The sequence below is a fragment of the Xiphophorus couchianus genome, chromosome 4, assembly GCF_001444195.1.
Source record: "Xiphophorus couchianus chromosome 4, X_couchianus-1.0, whole genome shotgun sequence".
Taxonomy (NCBI): Eukaryota; Metazoa; Chordata; class Actinopteri; order Cyprinodontiformes; family Poeciliidae; genus Xiphophorus; species Xiphophorus couchianus.
Window position 1 is genome coordinate 15881341 of NC_040231.1, and position 19408 is coordinate 15900748.

General features: G+C 36.5%; 3 protein-coding genes across 6 annotated transcripts in view; 1 reads left to right on the plus strand and 2 right to left on the minus strand.

The window, feature by feature from the left end:
* LOC114143742 (dynein regulatory complex subunit 4-like) overlaps window positions 1-3598 on the minus strand; it is a 5635-nt gene extending 2037 nt beyond the window's left edge. For 2 of the 3 annotated variants that reach the window (XR_003595305.1, XM_028016042.1), the window contains exons 1-9: window positions 3116-3598; window positions 2808-2900; window positions 2408-2605; window positions 1358-1558; window positions 1223-1277; window positions 933-1138; window positions 508-663; window positions 330-410; window positions 40-249 (exon numbers count right to left, since the gene is read on the minus strand). Coding sequence is in view for 1 of the 3 variants with exons in the window: in XM_028016042.1 (XP_027871843.1) it covers window positions 40-249; window positions 330-410; window positions 508-663; window positions 933-1138; window positions 1223-1277; window positions 1358-1558; window positions 2408-2605; window positions 2808-2900; window positions 3116-3118 (1203 nt within the window). In the remaining 2 variants the exon portion in view is untranslated. The remainder of the gene's footprint in view (window positions 1-39; window positions 250-329; window positions 411-507; window positions 664-932; window positions 1139-1222; window positions 1278-1357; window positions 1559-2407; window positions 2606-2807; window positions 2901-3115) is intronic. The other variant, XR_003595304.1, reaches the window with a different exon arrangement.
* The window catches only part of LOC114143743 (transcription factor E2F4-like), an 18339-nt gene extending 9089 nt beyond the window's left edge, over window positions 1-9250 (minus strand). Inside the window, exons 1-9 of one of the 2 annotated variants that reach the window (XM_028016044.1) lie at window positions 9026-9250; window positions 7641-7750; window positions 7413-7547; window positions 7214-7257; window positions 6183-6247; window positions 5777-6092; window positions 4560-4607; window positions 4428-4472; window positions 4277-4346 (exon numbers count right to left, since the gene is read on the minus strand). In XM_028016044.1, coding sequence (XP_027871845.1) covers window positions 4300-4346; window positions 4428-4472; window positions 4560-4607; window positions 5777-6092; window positions 6183-6247; window positions 7214-7257; window positions 7413-7547; window positions 7641-7750; window positions 9026-9175 — 960 coding nt within the window. In that variant the 5' untranslated portion in view covers window positions 9176-9250 and the 3' untranslated portion in view covers window positions 4277-4299. Of the gene's footprint in view, window positions 1-3915; window positions 4347-4427; window positions 4473-4559; window positions 4608-5776; window positions 6093-6182; window positions 6248-7213; window positions 7258-7412; window positions 7548-7640; window positions 7751-9025 lie in introns of those variants that run through there. The other variant, XM_028016043.1, reaches the window with a different exon arrangement.
* A 1505-nt stretch (window positions 9251-10755) lies between these two features.
* Window positions 10756-18032, plus strand: LOC114142723 (lysosomal protective protein). The gene is made up of 11 exons (XM_028014137.1): window positions 10756-11050; window positions 12893-13004; window positions 13088-13225; window positions 13302-13460; window positions 14124-14215; window positions 15042-15126; window positions 15201-15353; window positions 15441-15586; window positions 16290-16452; window positions 17486-17575; window positions 17651-18032. Exons 1-11 carry the CDS (start codon window positions 10872-10874, stop codon window positions 17732-17734), a joined length of 1401 nt encoding a protein of 466 aa, XP_027869938.1. The 5' UTR covers window positions 10756-10871; the 3' UTR covers window positions 17735-18032.
* The last annotated feature ends 1376 nt before the right edge of the window (window positions 18033-19408 follow it).

Below are 19408 nucleotides of genomic sequence, written 5' to 3' on the forward strand. Positions count from 1 at the left end.
TTAAGAGTAGCCACCAAAGGTGTGAGCTCACGACATTACCTCGACTTTGTGAGTGATTTCAGTGACAGCGGTTTGGTCCACGTTAGGGGCTGAGATCAAGGCGTGGAGCTGAGCCTGGATCTGCTCCACATGGTCATTCAGAGCCGTCAGCTCATCCTCCAGAGGCATGAGAGACAGATCTGCTTGTTTCTGCGCAATATCAATTTTCTTAGGAACAGACGATTGTAGTTCCTCCACCTCAATCTGAAGCTGCACAAAGGTTAAAAACAACTTCAGTCATATGAATGCTTCTTACACGCCAGCCATCAAAATCTTAAAAAGGATTTTACCGTCCTGAATTGCTCTTCCAAGTCTTCAAACTCTGTCTTCTTGTCTTTCAGGACCTTTTTTTGAGGATTTATTAATTGTTTCTGTGAAACACATTGTAACAAATTATATTTAAAAAAAGAACATTAAAAAACCCCACTTATAATAGCAACCAGTTACAAAAAGAATCATCAACACAACCTCTGACTGTGAGAAGGATTTTGATCTCCTTTCAAGACGGCTATATTCATTCTCGGTTTTTGCAACACGCTTTGCAAATTCTTTATTTTCTTTCAAAAGAGCAAAAAATTCATCTTTCATCAACATCAGCTCCAAGGCCTTTTTATCTCTGCATTCCTACAATGACAAAAAAAAAAAAACTTATGGGAGTTAAATACAAAAATTACCACACCAAGGCACACATCAAGATTAAAGCTGCAGCAACTGAGAAATCTAAAAATAATCACCATTAGTAAAAAGCATGTGTGTGTAAAGTTGCATTTTTTTGTATTCAATTGTTATTGAATAACAAAATTACATTAAATCAAAACAAAAAATATATTTTAATCAGTCAATTGAAATTGCATCAAAAATCAGTCTAATAGCTATTTTATTTACGGGCTTACCTTAAGAGCTGTGATCTCTTTTACTGTATCTCTGCTCAGCATACTAATAAGCTCTTTTGCGTCACTTATGCATCTCTCAATATCTTCATTAAGATTGCCAAAGTGGCTCTTCCAGAGCAGCTCTCGCTCACATGTCACACTTTTCATTATGTTGTCGTGTTCCTTTTCCAGCTGTTGAATCTCTGTCTTGTTTCTGACCGCAGTTTCTGATTGAACAGGAACCAAAGATGTAGCTCATTATATTGCTGACACTATGAAATGAAGAACTGTGTAGCAAATTAGTTGCTCACCTCTCAGAAGTCTCTCCCACTTCTCCCTAGCTGCAGTCATTTCTTCTTCATGTTTCTGTTTGAAGGAAAAGAAGAACACTTGAGTGCGCGTCAGAAATGTCGAGGTGTTTTAATGTCATTCGGTACAGGACGAACCAGCAGAAGCTCTTTAAAAACGTCCTCACAGCTGGACTCCTGCATCTCAACCAGGATGCCCATCATTTCCTTATACAGATCTGCCTCCAGTTGACTCTGCTCATCCTCCAGCACATCGGTTGAGGTTACAATATCTGCTTCCAGCTCAGTGACTGTGTTATGGTGTTCACACAGGAGGTGCTTCATCTTCTGTTTAAAGACCTGGCAGGAAAGATATCAAATGAAGCTGCATAAAATGGAAAATCTATCCAGTTTTTCATTCAAAATGCACTGCAATTATATGGGCTAAATGGTTTTATCTTCTATCCGATGTCTGAAAGTGGTGACGCCTTTTAGGTGGCTGTGATTCATAACGAAGATTAAGCATTCTTATGTACAGTACAGACCAAATGTTTGGGCACACCTTTTAATTTAATGAGTTTCCTTTATTTTCATGACTATTGACATTGTAGATTCACACTGAAGGCATCAAAACTATGAATAACACATGTGGAAATATGCACTAAACAAAAAGGTGTAAAACAACTGAAAATACCCCTTATATTCTAGTTTCTTCAAAGTAGCAACCTTTTGCTGTGATTACTGCTTTGCACACACTCTGCATTTTCTTGATGAGCTTCAAGAGGTAGTCACCTGAAATGGTTTTCACTTCATAGGTGTGCCCTGTCAGGTTAATAAGTGGGATTTCTTGCCTTATAAATAGTCATGAAAATAAAGAAAACCCATTGAATTAGAAAGGTGTGTCCAAACTTCTGGTCTGTACTGTACTTCAAGCTACAGACTGAAAAAACTCATTTTCAACCAGCTGATTGTTTTCAATCATAAATGATCATCATAGGGAACAATGTCTCCTACAGTATGTGAATACAATATAATAGTAACTACTACTGACTTCCAAACAGTTCTTTGCAAACATAAGATTGCACACAGTACTGTGGATTACACACAGGTGACTTTTTACCTTTGTCAAAATATATGTTTGTCTGAACATAGACGAAAGCTAAATTCAGCCCTATTTGTGATAGCGCAGCCGCAGTATTTGAGCATTACCTTAATCCCCACTAGGTGATGTGCCTGATCATCTTCTATGGCCTTCTCCAGGTTTTTAAGTTCAGCCTTAACCTCCGAATGTTTTCTGTCAGTAACTTCCCGAAAGGACTGAATCTTGTCTCTCTCCAGCTGGAAGTAATTCCTCTCCTCCCTCTCTCTGTCCAGCACCTCGCGAAGTCGCACAACATGGTCTTCTATCTGAAAGACAAAATTTCGCTGTAAACAATCCAAACACGCTGCCCACACTTTGTAAACAAAGACATAAAGTATGTGGGAAAAGTATGTAAACCCAAAACAAGGATATAAAGAGGACTGTCTTAACTGGAATGAAAAAAAAGACAGATGTTAAGGTTAGTGGGGTTCAAACCTGTACTTTAAAACATTTAAATTATAACCTAACCTGTTCCCTCGATATCTCCTCCTTGGTGAGGCCATTTATTAGCGTGGGGGGCTTCGCTTCCGCCTTTTTCTTCTTTTCATCCTTTTTGGGTGGCTGTTAGACAAAAAGAAGTGTAAGCTCCAACTTTCATAGCTCCTTGGCTACTTTAAATGGAAACGCCATAATCATTTTTTGCTTATTAGCCTAACACCTAGCATTTCCGGAGAAAGCCGGAGCTGTTACCAACGACATTCGGTAATTAAATTAAAACATTTTTAATTTACGGAAAGTAATTCGTAAATTAAAAATCATATTTAAAAACACTTTACCATAATTCGTTTAGAGTCGATAACGATGACGGAACGGTGATTTCTGGGTTATGTGTTTAAGATAAACAACGGCCAGCAGGTACAACTCCAGTGGTCTACACTAAGGTTTCCATAGCAACAACGCCGTGAATGCGGAAGTAACTAGTATTTAAGTACATTTATGGCTTACGTGCTTTTTAAAGCAAAAAAAGTAAGGAAACTTTTCCTTTTCTGTTTCGTCAATGCAGTGATTAAAGGCACGCTCATATAGAAACAAGGCGGTTATAAAACTCTTGCTTTACATTTGTTTTGCACAGTTACAAAAAATGTGCTTTGTGTGTCTCCCCCAAATTCATGTTTTCTTTTTGTTTCTACTTCTCCACTTCGTGGGTCCCAAATTTGTATCATGATTTTTCTGTCTGACTCTCTTAAACCTGCAATTTGTGAAAATGTATAGAGTGCCAAATGTACCAAAATGTTATTTTAAAAAAATTATTAGACATTTAACATGTTTGAAATCGAATTGGTAATAAACACATATAATAGATAAATACATGTATCCCTAGTTATTTGTGTTAATTTACTGAGCTAAATTAAACGATTACCTAAAACTGGTGGCTCATTTTATGTAAAATCATATAGAATTATTTCAACAAGTTTGGGTTTCATAGTTTCTGTGTTTTTGGAGAAAATTGGAGAAAAAAAAAAAAAGAATAACACTTGTTAGGTTAACCAGGATATTAAATTTACTGCACAAGTAGACAATGTTAGCATCTCATAGCAAATGAGTTATGGCATTTTTTGACTCCATAATTTTTAAGTCTATGAACATACCGTTCCCAGCAGAGTTACAGTTTTGATGGTAATAGACAGAATAAAGCTTGTACTGTTTAAGTAGTTCCAAAGTTTATGTTACTTGTCACTTAAACCAGCACAAACACAGATAATGTAAAGGTTGAGACCATCACACGTCTGATACTTCTGCAGTATAATTCACACTGCAGAAAACGGTTTCAGTGCAAGGTTTTAAAACTGAATTAAGACAGTTTTTGTATTATAATTCAAACTTTATTTGTTGACAAAAAAAATACTTAAACCAAACATACATCATAAAACATTGCTCATGAAGAAATGTAGGCATTGATGCCCAAAAACAGCACAACGGGATATCAACCAGGTAACTCTCATCCTGATTACAGTGACCTTTACGCCTTAGATGGGGATGTAGACAGCTGGACGATTGGAGGGAACACTGAGACCGAAGCAAACATAATTAATGCAAATAACAATATGCAAGAAATACAAACATAAACAAAAACTACAAGACACTTACCTTTTGAGCGAATGAACTGGGTGAACAGATCTGCATCCATTACTTCTAACAAAAAGAAATGGCATGTTAAATTTATATGAAGTCAACTAGGCAAACTTTAATCAATATATCTTCAAGAACAGCAAGTCCAACCTTTGGATGAATCTACGTGATTCTGTAGTTCTTTTGAAATGTTTTGACCTAGGAATAAAACATTTACACATTATACTAAAGAGGTGCACAGTTCCATAGTTGGAGGAAAATTATATTAATATATTTTAACATACAAAATCTGCAGCGGGGGACATTTTCATGAATTCAGTCACCTTCATGCTGATAGCCCTAAATAAATCCTAGGACAAATAATTGTCTTCATAAGTCAGGGAAGTAGGAAATAAAGTTCACATGTGTGTAATGAAATCTCAGTATAAATCAAGGTGGCCTGTGAAGCTGTCACAGGTTTGTTGGAAAAAAACACATCAGATTATTTCACTAGAAATATCTAGTGATATATTGTATATTCATAATTAAAAACAGAATATACTATGAAGCAACTCCAAGAATACCCGAGACATTCCCATTCACCTCGGCTAAGAGGCTTGTAGATAAGAGCATTAATTGGAGAATTAGTCCAGAAGCTTATGACAACTCTGGGAGAGCTGCAACGATAAACAGCTCAGATGGGAGAATCTGTTGAACAGACAACTTCACAGAAAGCCCCATTTTACAAAAATTAATTGAATGTCATGTTTCCGGTCTGCTGCAAGCCATGTACAACACAACAGGGTGGTTTGGTCAGATGAAAGCACAACTGAACTTTCTGCCTTAAATGTAAAACGCTGTAAATCATCTCTATTGTGAAATCTGGTGGTGGTGTCATCATGATATGGGATTGCTGTACTTCTGCATCATCAGTGATCCTGGTCAGAGGCAAAGGGAGATTGATGGAGATATATACATTTTTATTTATTTTCTTTCCCTTAAAGAAAACCTGTTAAAGACTCCAAAAAAACTTGATGCTGAGACCGAAGCTTACCTTCCAGAAGGATGAGGAAATTCATATGACTAATTGGCCTAGTCAAAGTTCCAATCTAAATCCATTTGGCAATCTTAAAAAGTCAGTCCTAACATGCAAGAAAACTTGCACTGTAATCGCATTTAAAGGTGGTTGCATTAAGTATGGATTTAAGTGGGAGATGAAGTGAAAAAACTTATTTTATGCTTTTATTTGTAGAATTTATTTCCACTTCAAAACTATGAGCTACTTTATGTTCATCCGTTACAAGAAACACCGATGAAATGCAGCAACGTTTAAGTTTGGATTGACTAAATGAAAAGTTTCAAGGTGAATGAATACATTAGATACTCACATGCAGACTCTTCTGTTTTGTTTGGGCTAGAGTTTATAAAAGAGGATTCTTGAAGTTGCTCCATGTCCTGCTCAGCTCCCCATTCAGATTTAGTGCTTTTTGCGATAAAAGCTGATGCCTCCCAGAGTCCATCATTGTTTTCCTTATTTTCTGACGCAGATATTGCCGACTTGGCAGACTGCAAAATTTCTTCAGACGGTGGGACTGGAAGTACAACGAGAGCAGAGCTGACAGTTCTCTTGTTAAGAAGGACAACATCTATAGGCCCTCTGATGCTTTTCAGATAGATCTGATACTTTGCCGGGCAGTTTGGGACCTGCAGGAAGATACAGCCATTATCTCATCTGAATGAAACCGCATCAAGGACAGAGGAAGCAATAAGGATTCCTAATGAAGCAGAACTTACAGCTTTGGGAATGGGAACATCTAGCTGGGTGCCTGGCGGTGCTTGCACTGCCAAAATAATGTGACCTGGAGGGAAATTAGATAATTATGATAACTTTTATGCAATTTAAAGCGAAAAAGAAAGTTTCTTTTAGCCCCTTGAACTGCTATATTCTTCCAACTAACTGGTGAATCAGCTAAACATCAACTCATTCTGTTTAGATAACAATAAAACTTCAATTGTTCAGAACTCATAATTACATTATCAAACTTTTGAGTACTTTTATGTCAAAATCAGCTGAGCTTTTTAATTATTTAATCCCTGCCTTTGAATTTTTGAAGCCTTGCAGGTTGAATCTAAGCCAAACCAAATCCTCCGGATTCACAGCAACTTTCTCTTCCTCTGATTTAAACTTGAAGGACACTTCAGTCAGAGAGGCTGACTTTTTAACCCTCATGCAACTTTAATGATTTTGAACCTTACTTGACTCATGCTGCTATAACAATGTTCTTCAGTCTAAAAAAATATTCCCCTTGATTTTCTTGTTGGCCTCCTCAGTGCCGTCCTGTGAGAGCAGGATTTGGTCGGATGCTATATGTCCATCTTCATTATTATGTGATGTTGCATTAGTTGGTGGGAGCTTTAGATGACACCCTGAGTTGATATGCCCTTGAACTGTCACACATCAAACACATAGTATGGACAGGATGTGCTTGGCTTTCTTCCAAGCTGTAAAAGTTTAATGGCCTTGGTCGATTGTTGCAGAGACTCTGGATAAAAAGTGATATTCGACTAGGCTCAATAGAGTGAAATCTTTAAAATATTTCACCAGAGCAATATAGGCCAGGTAACTATAGCAGCATAGGATAAAGCAGAATTCCCCCAACTGTATTTTTTTCCCCATATAATCCTTGATTATAATGTGCAAAGTGTTTTAAAACAAAGTCTGATGTTCTCTCATACACAACTTCAAGTTACTATCATGTACTCTAAAAAACTAATTACCCTTTAACCCCTTTAAAACAAATCAGCCATAAAAAACCCAGCCTCACCACTGAAGCAGTTGCAGATATCGTCATTGGTCACATAGGTCAGAGTTGATTTGAGTTAAGAAATATTGATAAGCGATATAGTTCAGCATCAATGCGACACACATGATTAGTTTGAATCTGATCACTGCAGTGCCAAAAGAAATTAAGAAACATATTGTAAGCCGACATGTTTATGTATAAACTGCTACAGAAAGGATATTTTTTCCATTCTTCTGTTTGGCTCCTGATGACGTCTTGAACCAACATCCTCTGCTGGTCCAGTATAGATTCCTTCCACTTCAAGTCCTCCAGCTCAGAGTTCAGGTTCATGAATCTGTTGTCAAGAGGTGTCCCTCTTGGAAATCAAAAAGAACGTGTCAAGCTGTTATACAGACTCTGTTTTGCTCTGCAATCCTAATATGCAAACCAACAAGAGGTAAAAACTTACACCCATTTCACATGGCGCTTGGATATTTTGACAATGAGACCGATGCCCTCCAGCACGTTTGTGATATCGTAGATTCTTCTGATATGTTTCACAGCCAGAACCTTGAATGCCTGAAAGAGTACAACATAAAAATTAACAGACTGAATATCAAAAATATTTTTTCTAATTACATTAGCAAAAAAACTATTTAAATGTTTTCTGAACATCAGTTCTTTTAAATTTTTTGATTTGATGTAGACTTCTAGAATACTTTATGTAAATAAAATTTTTAAAAAATCCAATGTACATTTATGACAGATACTTTAAATATGGAACCTGGACAAAGAAAAAAGAAAAAAAATCAGATAAGAAAAGCTTGTCAGATTTCTCTACTATTTCAACATTGTTTTTTTATAGTATAAATTAAAAACAAACAAAATTATGTTAACGACAGCCCAGATGTCATCACTGGGATAAATATTAAGAGATGCAAACATGCATTCATTTTCAATAAGAATGAAATTAGGTGTTCCAATGTGTTGAAAATGTGTTTAACATACTTTTCAATAAGCCAATATTTCTGTATTAAAATGTTGTTTTACTGGTCTGATGTAAAATCATTTTAAATTAGCTGTAAGTGGAAAATTATCATAATACAAGCAAAATAAAGCCTTAAAAATAATGATATATGCAATGTTCCACTTAGTGAATTGTGTTACTGAATAAATAGATTTTTAAATATTTTTCAAATGTGTTACATATAGCCATCATTACACTTTACCTATTTAAAGTGTTTTACCTCGTGTTTTTACTGACAATCATGGCTTGCAGCTAATAGAAGCACAAACTTAGGTTTTTGGAAAATCTTGAATATTACATGAGACCAATAAAAGAAATGTCATACTGAAATATCATGCTATTACCTACACAATTACGACTTTACAGCTGTGCAACAGTCATTGTCTCCTTCCACAAGGAAGACAAGCTGCAAAAAAGTCATTTCTAAATAAGCTGGCTGTTCACAAAGTGTTGTATGTAAGTATAAAACTGGAAAGTTGGAAGGAGAGTGGTAGAAAAAGCTGTACTAGCAACAGGAACAACTGTAGAATGGAGACAATTGTGAAGAAAAGTCAATTCAAGAGCTTGTGGGGATTCCCAAATTGTGGACTGCAGTTGGAATCCTATTTATTTATTGAATACTAGAAATTGCCAACCTCCTTCCTTGTTTCTAAGGATGTAAAAGCCGTACACATAATGTGCAAACAATCTAGACTTTAATGTTGAATGAGATATTATAAAAGTAATTAGCTAATTTAGATTAAAAAAAAGAAATGAAGTACGTTAAAACGGACTTTCAACACAGACTATTTAAACTTGGGGCGTGTTGCGTTCACTGTTCAACGTACGTGGTTCAGGTCCAGCTCCCCGTGCTCGGCCTCCTGTAGCAGCCTAACAAACCTCTGAGTCAGAAGGGTCAGGCTCTTGGAAATCCTCTTGGAACTGAGGTGTTGTCTCGAAGCAAAGGTTTCTTTTTCTGGACTTTCTTCAGAATCCATTCTACCGCACAGAACAATCAAACAAACCCGATTTGAATTAGCGGCGCGGTGCCAACAACCGGAATGTTGTCCTTCAAAGTAAAACTCCAGTCGGGTTTCCTGTGTGTGTTTTCTTCGAAATTGTATTGTGATGTTACTGATAAACTTATATGAATTTTTTTTTATAAAGACAACTAAATTACGCGCTTACCTTTTCTGGTTTAATGGAAACTAGAACCAACGTAGTTCCAAGCAAAATTTTATTTTTGCAAGATTTCTTAGCGGAAGAACTTTCGTGTACGGACAAAACGTTAGTGACTCTTAATGATAGCGACTTTTACATAAGATAAAAAAGTTTGAAATGTTGGTGAATGTTGTCGTAGTTTAATTTCTGATGTCAAGGCCGTCTTTGATTACTGTTTCATTTGAACGTGTCTTGTTTTGTGATACGAAGCTTCCTGCTGCCTTCAAAATAAAAGCTCAACCACTTTTTAAATAGTCATTTCTCATGAATGTATTTACATTGGATTTACATAAAAATTGGACAAATAAAATAGCTTCTATTTTCAAAAATATTTATTTTTCTTTCAATAGTGAGGAAACCTGTGACTAAAGTCTAAATTATTTTTGCGCAAGGGAGCGTGACTCCAATATTAACACTCTCTTCCCAGATTGCAGTAAAATGATTTTAGCTTGAATAAAAATAGTTCAAAACATATCAGATATGTTTTATATTTTTTATAAATGAAGGGTTGTGAAGCATCTTAATGTTAAAATTAGAGTAAAAATGTGGTGAGTCTTTGAAATTGATTATCTTTTCTTGCTAAATTTCGCAGCACAACTTTATCTGAGGCTATTGTGTCCACTTATCAACCCTTGTGGCTCAGACTTGTCTCTGCCCTTTGTTTTAGGTTTTGCATTGATAAGCCCCACGATTGTGTTTGTCAGTGGAAAAGTCACTCAGCAAATTATTTTTAACCTTCTTTTTCCAAGGTCTGAGATGAGTAAAGTTATCTCTTGAGAAGTGCTCAAAATAAAAACACAGTGTATATTATGTTCTTTTTTATTGCTTTTATTCCAAGACATCTCTGTGTTACAACTTGAGCATGAAAAGGAAAAAGAAAGTATTCATAAAGAAAGAAAAAAAACTCACCATCCTCCATCAATTGTATATACTTGCGTTTCCAGATATCTTTTTGTTGTGGATTTGAAACCTCATCAAACTTTGATTCAAAATGTGAAGAATCAGCAACAAGAACTCTTAATATTTTTGAATGAACAGCACCTAATTTATTTATTTTTTTTAAAGAAATGAATAAAAAAATCTGCTTGTGTTTTCCTGACCCAAATTGTTGGTAAAAACTACATCCACATCTTTGAAGAAATTACCTTATCCCTAACTTACTTTTATTCTCATTTAATTTTCTAATTAATGTCTCTTTTTTTATGTGCATGTTTATTATATTCCAAGAAAATATTCTCTATTGCTTTAATTTGACCACAATGGACACAGCAACCTGTAGCATGTTTAATATGGTTCCTTCCTTTACCTAATTTAAGTGTTGAGCTGTTTCCGTGTTCCGGCACGCAGTGGTCACGTGACTCCGCAGCAGTCATATGACGCTAAGTTTGGATCTTGGTGTTGTTCCGTGCAGGAAGCTCTGATCTTCGTCTCAGTGTCTGGGGTTTCGGTGTGACACACAGGTGAGGTTGAGCGATGCACGTCGGCGGTTTCCTGCTGTGTTTGCTGTCCGTCCTTCAGCTCGGCGCCCGGGCTCAGTACGCCCCCGATGAGGTCACTCATCTGCCGGGCATGACGTTCAAAACCAACTACAGTCAGTGGTCTGGATACCTGCAGGCAGGAACTGGGAATAATGTGAAGTTTCTCCATTATTGGTAAGAGACTTTGTGACTGACTGATGGTGATGGTGTGAAATGTTTGATAAAATACTTTAAATGTCATTTGCTAAGATGTTGAAACTACCAAAGATATGTATATTAAACTACAGAGAGTATTATGTAATTATTCTTTCATATTTAAAACAATCTCTTAGCTGCGGCGAGATTTTCAGTCACCGTGTTTTGTACTGTTGGAAAAACATGTGACAACCTAACTTTCTGGTTTTGTGGAAGAGTCTCTTTTTCTTCTTCGGCTACTTTGAAGATTAGCTAAAATAAAGAAGAAAAGATAAGAGGAAAATCTGTTTTAGTAAAAGCTGATGTAAGCCTTCTTTAGGGATTTTCACAATAAAAAAATATATAATCACTACAATAAAGTATCTCAGCATCAGGAAGTGAGCGACCAGAACCGCAGCTGATGGTGAGAGATCAATCAATCAATCAATCAATCAAATTTTATTTGTATAGCACATTTCAGCAGCAAGGCATTTCAAAGTGCTTTACATCATATCAAACACAGAAACACGATGCAACATAGAATCAACAAGAGGTGCCAACAAAGTACTCCTGCATTTTGCAGTAAAGGCACAGGACAGGAAATCAGTTGTTGGAGGTATTTGATTGAACTGCTGAAACCTGCAGTGACATGTTGTGTAAATGTTTCAGAGGAATATTTAATGATCCCTCCTTCAGTGTCGATGTGAAAACTGAGGTGATCCTTCACAGATCAAATTCACTTCATCCCTAACCTTCCCCAATGCGCTCAGTCGCCAATAACCACCAATATCGTTCTGCTAGTCGACTATTTTAAAATACTTTGAGGTAAAGTTTAACAGGAAGGAAGAGAAGATGTTGAAAATTAATAGGTGAGCTTGCTGCTGGCATTTTTTTCAAGATGAATTTCTTTTACACTTTTCTCTGTAAATAAAAGCACTGGAAGTTAAACACTGATGAAAAAAATGCTATTTGTCCAAAGTGCAACAAGAAAGAAAAATGACTTTAATTTTTATATCAAAAAAAACTTTGCAGTACCCAAAGTGGAACAAACTAAAATTCGCTCGCAGCTGAAGCAACACATTTATATTTAACTATAAGCTCAGTTTGAACTTCCTCTCCCAGAACTAGAACGTTTTGAGAGTAATAAAAACCACAAGAACTAAGAAGTTACCCATAAATAACTGTGACAGCTTTCCTCTTGCTTTAAATGGGTACTAAACTCTCAGATATTTGAATAAATAAAGACAATCATATTTCTATTGACTGAATTTACCAGCTGCAAATCTTTAGTTGCAATCTTTCTTATTTTGTATACAACAGTTATACATGTCTTGGGGTGGGTATTTTATTTTATATTTGTTGGGTGTTTGGATCAGAAAACCACAACCTTTGCAAGCTCCTACTAAATAAAAATTGTCAAGAACTAGAAAAATATTCCTACTATATAAAATGTGCTTTTGTAATGCGAAGATTTCACTTCTGCATTTGGGTTTGGAACAGAGAGAGGAAAACGATCATCTTTACTGAGTGGAGCATTTTATTTTTGTGGTAAAAGAAAACCAGTATGTAATGCTTGGCTTAATGACAGAGATTTCTTTAACTCATAATTTAACTGCTAATTTTTAGCAGCTTTTCCGTCCAAAGTTGAGAGGAATCACTTTGAAGGATCTGTTTTCTGCTGGTTCTGATCCTGCTCCTTGTCACAAGTTTGTTGCAAATCAAATGTATAAATCCTGGCTTCCATGTTGCTGAAAAACATGGAAGCCACATGGAAGCCATGTGGCTTCCATGTCACTCCACGTTGTGTATGACGGTTAATTATTTATCTCTGATGTTCTGCAGGTTTGTAACTTCTCAGAGAGATCCGGCCACAGACCCGCTGGTTCTCTGGCTGAATGGCGGGCCCGGCTGCAGCTCTCTGGACGGATTCTTGTCGGAGAACGGGCCGTTTCATGTGAGCTCTCTTCTCGTGGACTTAACTGCATCTGTGCACTGTTGACTCAGACAAACTTTAAATTGTTAGGCCTTTATTTGCAGGTAAATGATGATGGAGCCACTCTTTATGAGAACAAATTCAGCTGGAACAGGATCGCCAACGTGCTGTACCTGGAGTCTCCTGCAGGAGTGGGATACTCTTATTCTGACAGTAAAAAATACGACACGGATGATGATCAGGTATGTTTGTTTCTCTTGCTTGGACCAAAAAGAAAGCTTGCAGATAATTTGAGACTGTAAATGTTCTTTTTCTCAGGTTGCTGACGATAATTACAAAGCCCTTCAGAGTTTCTTTGCCAAGTTCCCGAACTTTACTCAGAACGAGTTCTTCATCTTTGGGGAGAGTTACGGAGGCGTTTACGCTCCGACGCTGAGTCTGCGTGTGGCAACAGGAAAGGCTAAGATCAACTTCAAGGTGAGGTGCTGCAGGAAAAAACGTAAAAGTAGAAAAGTTCAAGAAGTGGAAGTAGATGAATTACTCGCAGTGAAATGTTTTCAAGGATTTATTTTTTTATAATTATTGCTTGCAGCAAGAAATTTCAACATTGCAAATGACCAGTAAAAGATATTTAATACAGAAATGTCAGCGTATTGAGAAGCATGTTCATGTATTGAAAAATATTTTAAATCAGTTGCTTGTCCTCATTGAGGAGTCAGTTGAGGCTTTGAGATCCTCTTCACAGATTAAACAAAATATAGAAAAATGCTAAAAGACATTTGTCCCTTAAATGATTGAAGAAAGACAAAGAAATATTGTCTGTTTTTGTTTTTCTTTGTATGTTTGTTAAATTGACTTTGTAGAAAGCCATTCATATTCGACCAATAGTTGTGGTTATCAATCACCTTCGCTTATATTTTATGGGTCAAAAGCTGAAAAATTCTGAAAACAATAGTAATTACAAGAATGTTTCATTTTAGTTCTTTTAACCTTTTTTTATTGATTGCTTTCATACTAAGCTCTTAACTTTCTAAAAAATAATTTCAGATTTGTATTAATTCCAAACCATTATCATAAAAACGGACAGAGATGAAAAGTTAATCTGTTTTAATTGAATCATTATAATGTTTGTCTTTTCAGGGCTTTGCGGTGGGAAACGGTCTCAGTAGCTTTGCGCTCAATGACCAATCTTTGATCTACTTCGGTTATTACCATGGCCTGTTTGGAGAAGAGTAAGCAACTCTTTCTACTTTTAGTTTTTAAGAAATTGTACAAAAGTATATGAACCACAGACGTTCAGGAACATATTTATGTTTCGTAATTGTAAATAAAAGTATCACTTCTGTAACGTCAATAGAAAAATAAGCTTTACTCTTCAGTTTGCTGTTCTTGTCTTTTTAAATTGCCTCCAGTCTAATTGGTTAAAATCCTTATTTGTTTACCAAAATGTTTTTAGACTAAGAACAAATAACAATTTTAACAGTGGTTTCAGATCAGTATATCAGGAGAAAATCTCTCTTTCTGTCTGAACTTTGGTCTCGTTTGGTTACTGGGTAACATCGTTGAGTCAAAGCTTGTTTCTTTTTATTTTGCCTGAAATGTGTCTCTGCTGTTAAAATGACCTTGTGCAAATGTTCTCCCAGCTTTAAAATGTCTTGTTTTTGTCTACTATTTCATTCCTGTTGTTTTTTGTTTTTTTTTTTACAACTACCAATAGATTATTGCATTCGAATTGAAAAAATTCCTTTAAATTTTTTTGGGGGGGAAATGCATAATTAATTACAGAAATAAAAACAAATCTTTCCTGCTCAATGAACTTATTATCCTCCCAACTTAGACTTGGAAACACATTAAAAAAAAACTTAAACTGTGTTTAATTTAACGTTTTTGTAGGTTCTAGGGGACTTTCAGTCCCACTCCATCAAATAACCAACTTTAAATGTATAAGTTTGTGAATTTACAGTGAATTTTCTGTTCCTTTTTTTTAGATGGTTTCTGTCATGTGACAGCAATTCTTTTGCAGATCGCTTATGAGGTTTGTTTGTGCTTCATGTGCAGTTTGTGGCGTGATCTGAACATAAACTGCTGTGACGAGAAAAGCTGTAACTTTTACAACAACACTAATGAGAAATGCATGACTCTGGTATGTGTCGACCGTCCTGCGGGAACTTTCTGGCTTTCCAAAATGAAGATCAACATTTCCTTTTTATTGTTCAGGTGAACGTGGCGTTTGTTATCGTGTATGAAAGTGGACTCAACGAGTATGCCCTCTACCTGGACTGCGAGGGCCTCAGAGCGTACCACAAAGGATACGAGCGAGCCATGGGTCATCTCTTCAGGAGCTACAGGAAAAACCTGTCCAGCTTCAAGGTGCTCTGCATTTCGATCACTCGTCTGTGAATCCATCAGATTCTTTTTAATGTCATGCAACATTACTGGTGATGATGTCGAACGCAGCTTCCAGATGTCAAGAAGTCCTCTGTGTCTCTGAGGGGCGTCCCTCCCTGCATCAACAGCACGGCTCAGACAAACTGGCTGAACAGAGGCGACGTGAGGAAAGCGCTGCACATCCCAGACATTCTGCCACCCTGGGACATCTGCAGGTAGATCCACGCAAACAGGAACATAATTTACCTCACGTTGTATTTTAAAACCGCAAATAGGGCTTACCCTTTCAACTAAGAGATTTTTTTAAATAAGTGACGGCGGTAATGGAACTAGAGCTGAAATGATTCATCTTGATGAATCAATTATTGAAATGATTGTCAACTAACTTCGTAATTGCTAAATGGAGTATACAGACCGTTTGGTGAAAGAACACATTAAGAGCAGTAAAGACAAAGGGAAAAAAATTTTACATGTGTGAAAATATGTTCTATCCAGAACTCAGTTTTAGCTTCACCTGGTTCAAAACCTTTTTTTAAAAAATCTCATTTTGAGCTCCTTTTGCATACAATTATTTCAGTTAATAATAAGAAAATGTGACTCGATGTCACTGAGCTTTTCATGTTGATGGAAGAAATAGTTTTTTAACTGCGGATGCATTCGCTAAAGGAATGCTGTGTTGTTGCCATTCAGACAATAAATGTATTTATTTTCTTATTTAAAATCTCGTTTTACATTTTAATGCATTTCTGATATTGCATAAAAGAGGTAAAGGAAAAAATCTGCAAAATGTGCCATTCTTTTAAATCCAAGTAATCGATAGAATAATTGATTACTAAATAATTAGTTGCAGCGCTAAGTGGAACTACTGTGAATTATTGTTTTCAGATAGTTTATGTTGATTATGTGTCCTTGTTGCAGTGACGTTGTTGAACAACAATACTCGATGTTATACCACACAATGAAGGAGGTTTACCTGAAGCTGCTCTCTCTGGACTTGCGAGCGCTCGTCTACAACGGAGACACTGACATGGCCTGCAACTTCCTGGGAGACCAGTGGTTTGTGGAGGACCTCGGATTTAAGGTGCATTCTGAAAATATTTTATTTAAATCAATAAATACACAACTTCTTAAATGTACCAAAATATGCACACATTTTCTTGATTTATAAAGATTAAATGTAGCTGGAGTTACTTGAGTAAATAGTTTTTCTTTTTTCTGTACAGCTTTGGCACACCCTAGTGGTGGAGTTGAGGTAGTTCAACTGTCAGGGAGACTTGATTTGCTCGTCAGGCTAAATGTGTTCTGATACATCCACTGTAGGATTGGTGACACGTACTTCAGAGTGAGAATATGTTATTAATGCCTGAGGTTGAAGTCACCAGCGTTTCATCACTTCTGCTCACTAGTTTTGTTTTGTTTTTTCCTGTGGATTTGAATAGAAATAGCTTTTTTTGTTCCACAGAAAAGAAATTCAGATATGGTCAATCTTATTTATAAAGCACGTTTAAAAACAACTATTGACTATGGCACAGTGGTGTACAGTATTCATAAAACCACCTGTAAAAGAATAAAAAAGACATAGGCGTAAAAGTAAAACAAAATAAATTAAACAGGACAAGTAGAATACAATGTCAGACCTTATGTAAATGCCAGAGACTAAAAATGAGCTTTAAATGTTTCAGACTCTGGGAAGATCTAATGTTGTTCCATAAATTTGGAGCAGTGGCAGCAAATGCCGGGTCTCTCCTCTGCTTTTCGTCTGTCAGAGCAGTTTATTATTTGATCAAAGTTTTCTGGAAATGGAATAGTAGTGAAGAGTATCCTGGAGGTAAGTCGGCGCTAAGCCATTTATAACTTTTAAAAACCAATAAAAGAATTTTAAAATCAGTCTGATGAGAAGCTCAGGTTTCCCAGGTTCTAGCCGAGCTGCAGCCTTTTGAATCATTTGGAGATGTTGTAAAGAATATCAGTCCATATAATTGGAGTGATCCAAGTGTGTCGTAATGAAAGCATGGATAAGTTTGTGTTCTTTCTAAATGATTTAAACCAAACAAGCCAGTTCTTCATAACGCAGCTTTAAGATTTGCCTCATCGCTGTGTTAAAATCTCTCCAGGCAACCAGCAGGTACCAGCCCTGGATCCATGATGACCAGATTGCCGGTTTCTATCAGCAGTTTGGAAACATCACTTTTCTGACAGTGAAGGTAAGCGCTGATGTTTGCGTGAAAACATGTCCTGATTCGGTGAGTGTCACAGATGTTGCATTTCATGTGTTTCAGGGCGCCGGCCACATGGTTCCCCAGTGGGCGCCGGGTCAAGCTTTCCACATGTTTCAGTCCTTCATAGAAAACGGACGGTACTGAGTCTGTGGAGGCAACCTGCGTTTTGCAGCCTGCACTCCATGTTTCATTTCAGGGAAAATCCATTTGCTGTGCCTAAAGACTGCTGAGGCGAACTGACCTCATGTTTGATATCTGTGGGGGGTTTTTTGTGGTGGGTTCTTGCATTTATGCCTGTGTGGTTTTATTTCTTTGCTTGAAGAATGAGAATAAATTTGCAGTTTGTTTGATCATATTTGTTATGGCAGGACTGTGACAGTCCAGAGCAAAGGGAAGATGTAATCCTCAACATGTAACTGAAAATAAATTATATTAAAATTGAGCCGATTTCTGGATCTTAATGGGGAATCATTCAAATTTACCAACAACTTGAAGTTGTAAGAATAAAGTCTACAAAAAAGTGGAAATGGGAACTCTTTGAATCAGTCCAAACTGGTGTCTAAATTAAATTTCAGCAAAATTAAAAGTCCTCAGGAGCCATAAATCCAGCTCTGCTTAAAACACAAAATTATTTTATTATGAATTCTCTGGTTTTTATCTCCTCAGCAGCAAACTAAATATGAAATATTTGAATAAAATAGAAAAAGAGCAATTTGTTTTTGGTCTAAAGAAGGTTCTCATGGCTTAAATCCAGGGAGGGTGTAGCAAAGTTTAATTAATGGATGCTTTTGAGTAAATAGTCATTGAATGTTTGGGACCCTACCTACAATATTTAAATTAAAGCTAAAAACACAACTAATAAGTTATGAACTGCAGTTAGGAGTCACACTTTGGTTGCTCTTGCTTTAAGGGAGTCAATTGCACTAATTTAAGGTTCTAATTATTTGACTTTTAAAGCATAGTATGTGAGCTCTGGATTGATAATGTCACTTCAGGAAAAAATTTTGTTGTATTAATATTGCAAATTAAGTTTTGCTATAAAACAATGGGGCACAAAGTGGGTCCTGGAGGGCTGGCATCCTTCCTGTTTTAGTTCTCTGCCTGGTGGTAGTAACAATGTTCTCAGCGTGTCAGTGTCCTTCTTAGGCCTCTAATGATCCATCATTGGATCCAGGTGTTAAACCAGGGTGTGATGATTTACCCCGTCCCTTTTTGTTTTTGTTGTGAAATTGTTAGTTAGTTGTAGTGGTGTAAATATTTTTCTAGGAATATAGTCTAGTGCAAATGTGTTTTTCTATATGGAAATGTTGTCTCCACCCCTTAATTAGAGCCAATGCTTTAAAAGCCAGGTGGTGTTAGATCAGAGGGAGACTCTCCCTCCTGTTTGAATGCATGTTATGCTGTGAACTGGAATGAAATGTTTGAAGAAGTGAGTGAAGAAAAATATTCGGAGCTCTACAATTTCTGGTTTCTGTCTGATTTCTCATTGCAAACCAACACAGGGAGAGAACTAAAGCATGCAGGATGCCGGACCTCCAGGACCCACTTTGGGCACCGCTGCTATAAATCCTCATTGTCCTCCTTTACGATGTTTATATGAACCTTTTGCATCCGTCTCACAGATCAAGTCAAATCAAAAAGGGAAACTTATTTATAGACTCATTAAGTACAGTGATAGAAATGTCCTGTTCATGTAATTATGGTTTTCAGCTAATAAAGCCCAAAAATTCAGAAAATTACTTATGAGGCCAACAGTTAAATAGAAATACTTGCAAAATTATGGAAAAGACTGCTGACTTGACTGTTTGACAGACGGCA

Excerpts from the sequence above, each read along its gene's own strand:
- LOC114142723 (XM_028014137.1), top strand. The coding sequence starts at position 10,872 with ATGCACGTCGGCGGTTTCCTGCTGTGTTTGCTGTCCGTCCTTCAGCTC. Across the intron at positions 13,226-13,301 it reads ACGACACGGATGATGATCAG|GTTGCTGACGATAATTACAA; the intron begins GTATGTTTGTTT and ends TCTTTTTCTCAG. Across the intron at positions 14,216-15,041 it reads CATGGCCTGTTTGGAGAAGA|TTTGTGGCGTGATCTGAACA; the intron begins GTAAGCAACTCT and ends CTTCATGTGCAG.